At 38.8% G+C, this 9,491-nt stretch overlaps 1 protein-coding gene across 1 annotated transcript in view; it reads right to left on the bottom strand.

Annotated features, from left to right (window-relative positions):
* LOC107722850 (inhibitor of nuclear factor kappa-B kinase subunit beta-like) overlaps positions 1-9,491 on the bottom strand; it is a 35,705-nt gene that overhangs the window by 2,774 nt on the left and 23,440 nt on the right. The window contains exons 9-17 of the mRNA XM_016531345.1: positions 9,164-9,380; positions 8,896-9,090; positions 8,693-8,807; positions 7,281-7,404; positions 7,051-7,202; positions 4,436-4,497; positions 4,222-4,325; positions 1,918-1,967; positions 1,743-1,842 (exon numbers count right to left, since the gene is read on the bottom strand). Of these exons, the coding sequence (XP_016386831.1) occupies positions 1,743-1,842; positions 1,918-1,967; positions 4,222-4,325; positions 4,436-4,497; positions 7,051-7,202; positions 7,281-7,404; positions 8,693-8,807; positions 8,896-9,090; positions 9,164-9,380 (1,119 nt within the window). The remainder of the gene's footprint in view (positions 1-1,742; positions 1,843-1,917; positions 1,968-4,221; positions 4,326-4,435; positions 4,498-7,050; positions 7,203-7,280; positions 7,405-8,692; positions 8,808-8,895; positions 9,091-9,163; positions 9,381-9,491) is intronic.

The following is a 9,491-nucleotide window of genomic DNA, read 5'->3' as shown; positions in this document are numbered from 1 at the left end:
ACCAACGGAGGCATGAGAGCTCAGCTCTCCCCCGGCCTCCCCCTCCCCTTCTTATCACCTAGCGGTTGTAATTACATCAGCAGATTCGGCACATTCGCGATAGAAAAGCGGCGCTTTCACATTATGGTATTACAACTGTGAAATTACAAACAAAAAATACACATTCTGAGACATGAACTGAAATGAATTGTGAATTTTATTAACATTAAATCGTCCTCCTCCCATTTTCACCTCAAAATTATGGGGAAGCTGTGCCTCCCCTGACGAGCCGCCACTGCGTGTTTATACTTTTTTGTTATTATGAAAAGATTCGCGAGCGTTTTGAGTGGATTCTGACTAACGCAATCTTAAACGTCTGTGATTGGCCACTGCGTTCCTGCGCTCATCAAACATGTCTGTGATTGGCTACAATGCTCACCGCTTCAAAAAAACACGTTGTAATTAGAAACAGCCGACGCTCTTCACATACACGCGGGAGGATTTGAAAACAACTGTATATCATTAGTTACCGAACTGAGTATGTATTACTATTTTTGTAATTTCAGTATCGACTTGCTTATCGAAATACAGGAGCTTTTGACAATTTGATTGGCCACTGCGTCCTCAAGCGCAACAAACATGTCTGTGATTGGCTAGTGGCTACAACGCTTTAAAAAAAACACGTTGTAAATAGAACCCGTCGAGCTCTTCACAGAGAGAGACCATGTTGCCAAGTCCGCGGTTTTCCGCAGAATCCGCTACTAATCCGCAACATATACGCAGATTTGGGCTACTTTTATACTTTTGCTTGTTTATAGTCCACGAGCTACCACCGCCCCCGGAACGTAGGGGAAAACCGCGGAAGCTACCACCGCCCCCGGAACGTAGGGGAAAACCGCGGAAAAACGCCATTGGGCTTCTTTTGGGCTAGCTTTGATTAGCAATTAGGATGGGTTTGTTTTCGCAGACCTGGCAACCTGCGCACAATTCCACGCTGGAGGGTTTCAAAAAGCAGCCGACTATCAGCGGGTACCGAATTCAGTCGGTATTTGACTTCTTTTTTTTTTTTTTTTACGGTTTTAGTACCGAAATACAGGTGCTTTTCACAACATTACTACTTCTACTTAATTACTACTAACTTCTCCCGACGTGAAGTTCATCAAAAGGTAGGACAATTAAGTATTACTTCTTTTCGTTAAATGCCAAACATCAAATGTGTTATTCACTGTGAGGATAATTTTGAGATAATTTTAAAAGTTTAATTTAATTACCTATTTTATCCTATATTTGTGTACTATAATATTTGGCTTATTTTGTTAGTTTAGCAACACACAAATGTTTTACTCGGTCACCTTTGAGATTCAATACTAGTTAGACTGGTGCCTTAGAGGGAAGCTTCCTATGTAGACAGCAAGGTTTGAAACAGATGTTGGTTTGACGTTGGATATTCGCACATTTAGGGACCGTCTCTAAAGTTACATATGACATTCACATGATCACAAACGGAAATCACTTCCGTGAAGTGACAATCGCATGTTCCCTTCGCTAACGGACTTCTGGAAGGGCCCTTCGTGAAGGGATTCAGTTGTTCACCTTCATTTGGAACGTCTCTACAAATGGCGTCCCCTTCCCGAAGTGCCTTTCAAGGGCGCAAAAAAGCAGTTTGGAATTCGCCCCATATATCACAACCCATCAAAACAAGGATGTTGTATCTACAGAGAAGTTCGTAATGAAATGTGATTAAGAATCACACAGTAGCCGACCTCAGGTGTGTGTAGAAGTCCCGTAACTTCCTCTCGTAGAACTGCACGGCCTGAACCACCAGTTTGATCACTTCTTGGCAGTCGCCCATACTGCGCTGCTCTGGAGACATAAAGACACTTTCAGATCACGTGACGGATCGGCGCGTCTTGAGGATGTTGAGAGCGAGTGTCTTACCTCTGGGTTTCTCTCTCAGTTTACGGAAGAGCTCCATGGCCTTCACCTCACTGCAAAACACAACACAGGTGAGTTTGAGCAGGTAATTTACATCAGTCTGCTGGGAAACAAACTCAGGTTTATGAGGTATCAGACTACAGAGGTTCATGACACTGAATCTTTTACAGCTACTCAGGAGTTTAAAGGAGTAGTTCACTTCCAGAATGAAAATCTCCTGATAATTTACTCACCCCCGTGTCATCCAAGACGTTCGTGTCTTTCTGTCTTCAGTTGGAAGGTATCAGACTACAGAGGTTCATGACACTGAATCTTTTACAGCTACTCAGGAGTTTAAAGGAGTAGTTCACTTCCAGAATGAAAATCTCCTGATAATTTACTCACCCCCGTGTCACCCAAGACGTTCGTGTCTTTCTGTCTTCAGTTGGAAGGAAATTAATGTTTTTGAGGAAAACATTCCAGGATTTTTCTCCATATAATGGACTTCAATGGGGATCAACGGGTTGAAGGTTCAAATCGCAGTTTCAGTGCAGCTCAACACGATCCCAGCCGAGGAATAAGGCTATTATCTTGCGAAACCATTGGTCATTTTCTAGAAAAAATACAAATGTATATACTTTTTAACCACAGATGCTGGTCTTGCACCAGCTGGACTTCACGCATGACGTAATCATGTTGGAAATGTTGTGCGCGGTTATGTCTTCGTCTGTGTGCTCCGGTACAGAAAGGTAGAGTAGGGCGAAAAACTCTGTCTCATTTTCTCTTCCAACTTCAAAATCGTCCGACATCGCTGTTTTACCTTTTTTTTGTAAAGGGCTTTTGACTTTCTTTGCACGTTGGCTTTGTAAACACTGGGTCGGTGCTTCAGCCTCAGTCACGCGTGACCTTTCCAACGTGATTACGTCATGCGTGAAGTCCAGCTAGTGCAAGATGAGCATCTGTGGTTTAAAAGCATATAAATTTTAATTTTTTTCCAGAAAATGGCCGATGGTTTCGCTAGATAAGGCCCTTATTCCTCGGCTGGGATCGTGTAGAGCTGCTCTGAAACTGCGATTTGGACCTTCACCCCGTTGGTCCCCATTGAAGTCCATTACATGGAGAAAAATCCTGGAATGTTTTCCTCAAAAACCTTCATTTCTTTGCGACTGAAGACAGAAAGACCCAAAAATCTTGGATGACATGGGGGCGAGTAAATTATCAGGAGATTTTTATTCTGGAAGTGAACTAATCATTTAATATAAATCCTACTGTATCATATTTGATAGGTTTCTAAATGATCAGTATGATGAAAACTGATAAACCTGTCGCACTCGATCTGCTCCAAGCCTTCTGTCGTCTGATTAAAGGGGTCATATGATGCTTTTTTAAAGATCATTATTTTGTGTATTTGGTGTAACAGAATATGTTGACATGCTTTAATGTTCAAAAAACACATTATTTTTCAAATACTGTACATTATGCCTTCTTTCTTTGCGTGCACATTTGGGTGGCATTATGCAAATGTTTCCACATAGTGAGGTAGATATGTGGGGGTGTGTTAGAACGAGCCGTTTTAGGGGGGCGTGGCAGAGTCTTAACTTTGATAAAGAATATCTCTTTGGTTTTGAGACTTTAGTCTTTGCAACTTCAGGGATCTTATCTATTCACAAACAGCTTGTAACACTCCAAAGAGAAAGGAAAACTTGAAATCGCATCATATGACCCCTTTAAGAGTTAGACTTTTTTATCAAGTAAGAAGTCTTTTAGGTTAATTGTACAAACGTCCACCTCCAGCTCGTGCTTTTTGCTTTCAAATCTTTACGGTTTTTATAAAGTAAACGTAAGAATGACTTTGATATTGTTAGTAATATTTTAAGATGAACACTTACTGGACTGAAGCAACTTAGGTTTAACCATACATTTTTTTTTTTTTTTGAAAGATCAGTGAGTCTCAAATCTGATCATCAGGCTTTCAAGGAATGTTTATTTGTTCATCTCTCAATCATTGTATTGCACTGCATTATATGTTTTGATCATCATGCTAAGCATTTAAATATCATCATACTAGGGCATATTATTGTGAGATATTGAGTGACAACAGATATTTATATTATTTTATGTAAGTATCTGCTATACTGTTATAAAGAACTGCATATTTTTACTCAGTTTGGCCTCTGAATAAAATGTTGCTGTTTTTTCCTTTATATTCTCACTATATCAAACTATATGAGCCATAAAAGCCTGATCTATCAAATATGATTATGAAATAATAATCTCTCTCTATCTATCTATCTATATATATTAGTATGAGTGTGTGTGTTGATTTACAGCGTTTCTAAAGCCTCTCCACTCCTCCACGGCTGTCTCTGCAGGTCCACGATATCAGTCTGAAGGGTCATCATCTCCTCCTCCAGCTTATTCACGTCTTCTGTCTGACACACACACACACACACTACTAAACGTACGGTTACAGCAGCACAAACACTAGCTATGATCACTGCGACAACTGACAAGTCTGAAATCACACACACGCTCTTCTTACCTGTCCGCAGTCCAGGGCGGTTTGCTCCATTTCTCTCCAGACACTCAATAATTTTTCAGAAGCTGGAGAACATGTAAACAACACACAACATGAGCAAATCAACTCGGTTGTTGATGAACAGCGCAGTGTTCTGAAATTAATGCTAAACAGAATTGAGCACCTGCGTGTTTGGTTATGTGTGAAATATCATACCTATCATACTGTTGCATTGTGTATGCAAACTAAGTATGCAGATATTTGTTGCATGGAATCTGGAAAAAAAAATAGATGACCTACTACTGCTATATCCCACAATGCATTGTGCTCAACCTGACCCCCTATTCCCAGTGTGACAAATTAAAGGACAGGATGTCAAGTGCTTAATTTTATAATAATAATAAATTAATTATTTGGAAAGGATGTTATTTTTTGAAATAATAATAAATAGATAAATAAAATGAATAAATTATTTATTAGTATAATTAATATAAGTGCTTATTTTTTTTAATAATAAATGATTTGGAAAGGATATCAAGTGCTTATTTTTTAATAATAATGAATTATTTGGAAAGGATATCAAGTGCTTATTTTTTAATAACAATGAATTATTTGGAAAGGATGTCAAGTGCTTATTTAAAAAAAAATAATACTAATAATAAATCAAATTAATTATGTGGAAAGGATATGAAGTGCTTATTCTTAAAAATAATAATAAATTAATCGGAAAGGATATAAAGGGCTTTTTAAAACAACAATAAAATAAATGACAGAACTAAATTAATTTATAACTGATAATCAAGTGCTTTTTACTATCTTCCTTGCTAATTATTTGATTAGACGTTAATATATTTTTACATAAAATTAGATTCAATGACTAAATAATCATTTTAATTTCTAAGACGATAATTAGACGCCTCTCACTGAATTAAACATGCAACATAATGAGGTCATGTAGAACTTTTATAATACTGTCTCACATACTATTATATGTGACCCTGGAGCACAAAACCAGTCATAAGGGTCAATTTTTCGAAATTGAGATTTATACATCAGCTGAAAGCTGAATAAATAATCTTTCCATTGATGTATGGTTTGTTAGGAAGGACAATATTTGGCTGAGATACAACTATTTGAAAAACTGGAATAAATATCTTCATGGAACATGATCTTTACTTAATATCCTAATAATTTTTGGCATAAAAGAAAAATCAATAATTTTGACCCATACAATGTATTGTTGGCTATTGCTATAAATATACCCCAGCGACTTAACACTGCTTTTGTGCTCCAGGGTCACATATACTACTATACAGCAGTTTTCAGTATACACTGCACAGTATGAAATTAGCAGTACACTAGTATTTGATTCTGCCCGTGTGTCATACCGATGCCCGTCGCTCTCTGCTCCTGGTATTTGTCGATGTCGATCTGCAGACTGCTGCTGAAGAACTCCAGCGTGGCTTTTAACCTCTGGTGCATCGACACCATCTCGTTCTTCTGCTTTGACAGTGTGCCGTTGTGTCTGAGGAGACTCATGCTGGAACAGAGAGAGCGAACGGGTCACTTACAGCCTCTCACGTCAGTGTCAGCTCGTACAGAGCGCTTCTCGTCTTACATGGCGACTTTCTGGCCTTGCTGCAGTCTCTGCCAGTCCTCCTTCAGCGCGCGGATGGTGTGCCACGCTTGACCCCACGTGCGTCTCCGGGAGCTGTAGGGCAGCGAGCGCTTGGGCTCGTTCTCTACACCACAAAACACAGATCAGTTTAGGACCCTTCTTATATACGGTGCATGTTATTGTGGGTGCTTTAAAATGCCTTGAATGATTTTAGATCATCTATTAGGAATTGTTCAGATTACAACAATATGACCGGTTAAATTTAACAACACTGCGTAAAAGAGGCATGTGCATTGTGCACTGTCATGTAAATAAACTAGTGCTGTCAAACGATTAATCGCGATTAATCGCTTCCAAAATAAAAGTTTTTGTTTGCATAATATATGTGTGTGTTCTGTGTATATTTATTATGTATATATAAACACACACACACATATATTGTGTAAACACAAACTTTTATTTTGGATGCGATTAATCGTGATTCTATCTATATAAAAATGAAGTTTATTATTATAAAATGTGACTCTGGAGCACAAAACCAGTCATAAGGGTCGATTCTTTTCTGGAATATGAATACATAATCTTTCCATTGATGTATGGTTTGTTATGATAGGACAATATTTGGCCGAGATGCAACTATTTGAAAATCTGGAATCTGAGGGTGCAAAAAAAATCTAAATATTGAGAAAATCATCTTTAAAGTTGTCCAAATGAAGTTCTTAGCAATGCATATTACTAATCAAAAATTAAGTTTTGATATATTTACGTTAGGAAATTTACAAAATATCTTCATGGAACATGATCTTTACTTAATATCCTAATAATTTTTGGCATAAAAGAAAAATCAATAATTTTGACCCATACAATGTATTGTTGGCTATTGCTATAAATATACCCCAGCGACTTAACACTGCTTTTGTGCTCCAGGGTCACATATACTACTATACAGCAGTTTTCAGTATACACTGCACAGTATGAAATTAGCAGTACACTAGTATTTGATTCTGCCCGTGTGTCATACCGATGCCCGTCGCTCTCTGCTCCTGGTATTTGTCGATGTCGATCTGCAGACTGCTGCTGAAGAACTCCAGCGTGGCTTTTAACCTCTGGTGCATCGACACCATCTCGTTCTTCTGCTTTGACAGTGTGCCGTTGTGTCTGAGGAGACTCATGCTGGAACAGAGAGAGCGAACGGGTCACTTACAGCCTCTCACGTCAGTGTCAGCTCGTACAGAGCGCTTCTCGTCTTACATGGCGACTTTCTGGCCTTGCTGCAGTCTCTGCCAGTCCTCCTTCAGCGCGCGGATGGTGTGCCACGCTTGACCCCACGTGCGTCTCCGGGAGCTGTAGGGCAGCGAGCGCTTGGGCTCGTTCTCTACACCACAAAACACAGATCAGTTTAGGACCCTTCTTATATACGGTGCATGTTATTGTGGGTGCTTTAAAATGCCTTGAATGATTTTAGATCATCTATTAGGAATTGTTCAGATTACAACAATATGACCGGTTAAATTTAACAACACTGCGTAAAAGAGGCATGTGCATTGTGCACTGTCATGTAAATAAACTAGTGCTGTCAAACGATTAATCGCGATTAATCGCTTCCAAAATAAAAGTTTTTGTTTGCATAATATATGTGTGTGTTCTGTGTATATTTATTATGTATATATAAACACACACACACATATATTGTGTAAACAAAAACTTTTATTTTGGATGCGATTAATCGTTTGACAGCACTAAAACAAACCCAACATGGACGAGTAGTATGGTGGGATCGAGTGTAGGAGACCAGCTGAATGAAAATGCAAATTCACTTTTGAGAAATAATGTGGTTTCCCCTGTAATCAAAACCGGCTGTGCTACTTTGTTTCAGACACGGAGAAGAGAGGAAGTCAAACAGTATTTATGTTTTCAAACAGCCATTCAGATTTTTGTATTTGCTATGGTGTTTACGAAACAATGCCAAATATTTATAAACTTAAAGACTTAATATTTATTTTCAAACATACACTACCAGTCAAAAGTTTTAATAAATGCTTGATTTCTGAAGGATCATGTGACACTGAAGACTGGAGTAATGATGCTGAAAATTCAGCTTTGATCACAGAAATAAATGACATTTTACTATATATTCACAAAGAAAGTAGTTATTTTAAACAGTAAAGATATTTCACAATATTACTACTTTTGCTATATTTCGGATCAAATAAATGCAGGCTTGGTGAACAGAAGAGAATTCTTTACAAAAAAAAAATTTTGACTGGTAGTGTATGTTAACACATTGATATTTTTACATTTTAACCTTAAAAAAAAATTTTTTTTCTCTATATTTTATTGTTTACATTGTTTATATTTTTTAATTTTATTTCTATTTTAAATTATTTATTTTTTTATTTTATAATTATTATTATCTAATGGAAGCCTGTTTCTGTCACAGAATAAAAAAATCTAATTTTATAGAAAGCGTTTATATCTCACAATTCTGACTTGTGAAAAATAAACTTCCAATTCTGAAGAAAAAAAGTTGGAATTGTGAAATATAAACTCTGCCTTGCTCCGAATTCTGACTTACTTTCTCACCGTTCTGAGTTTATATCTCGCAATTCCGACTTTTTCCTCCGAATTCTGAGTTTACATCTTGCAATTAGACAGAAACTCACGGACGAATCGGATGTTCTCAGGCAGGACACGTGGCGTAAACTGAGGCTCGTAGCTGTAGCACGAACGGTCAAACAGGAAAATCAGCGGCTCATCTGTCCGCCGAGTGTCCATCATCTAAACAACACAAAACCATCAGGATGATATTAACACCGGGTCAATAAAATAAGCTTGAATTTAGAAGTTGCTGTTGCACCAAACGCACGCTATAATCGATTGCACACTGCGTGACGTTGTTATGCGGCTCAAGCGCAAGCCCGGCCTCCAGCAGCAGCTCCTGATTGGCCGGAGGAATGCGAGCGTCCTGCGCGATTCGCTCCTGCAGGGATGCCACGTCCTCCTGCGGCTGCACCGAATAGGTGAATATTTCAGCAGAGGTCATGTTGAGCACGTGGACCAGCTGAGGAGACAGAGACCATCGCATCAGACATGTTTACATGCGACACTGTGATCGTTCCATTGACGAGAGCTACCTTTAGATTCAGAATGCGGCTTAATTCATCGAAGCAGAAACAGGAAGCTTTCGGAGAGTCTTTGCCGGCCTCTGAACTGCTTTCTTTACCGTCCTCTTCTGGGTCTTTGACCCCGTCCTGACTGCCTTTGCTCCGCTGTCTTATATCTTTGCCTCGCTTTTTAGGTGACCATCTCAGCATCATTTGTAACCAGCTCTCCAGTTCACTCGCTAACAGTCTGAAACACATAGTTAGATCATAGACTATAAAAACATGGAAGTAGTGTCCGTGACGTCACCCGTAGGTTCCTGAAGAGTGTTTTTGAAGCTCAAAGTGGGCGGAGCCGGCC

Source organism: Sinocyclocheilus rhinocerous, unplaced genomic scaffold (genome assembly GCF_001515625.1).
Source record: "Sinocyclocheilus rhinocerous isolate Xijiao unplaced genomic scaffold, SAMN03320098_v1.1 scaffold1596, whole genome shotgun sequence".
NCBI classification, from domain to species: domain Eukaryota; kingdom Metazoa; phylum Chordata; class Actinopteri; order Cypriniformes; family Cyprinidae; genus Sinocyclocheilus; species Sinocyclocheilus rhinocerous.
Note: the sequence above shows the minus strand (reverse complement) of the source record. Positions and strands in the feature narration are given on the sequence as shown.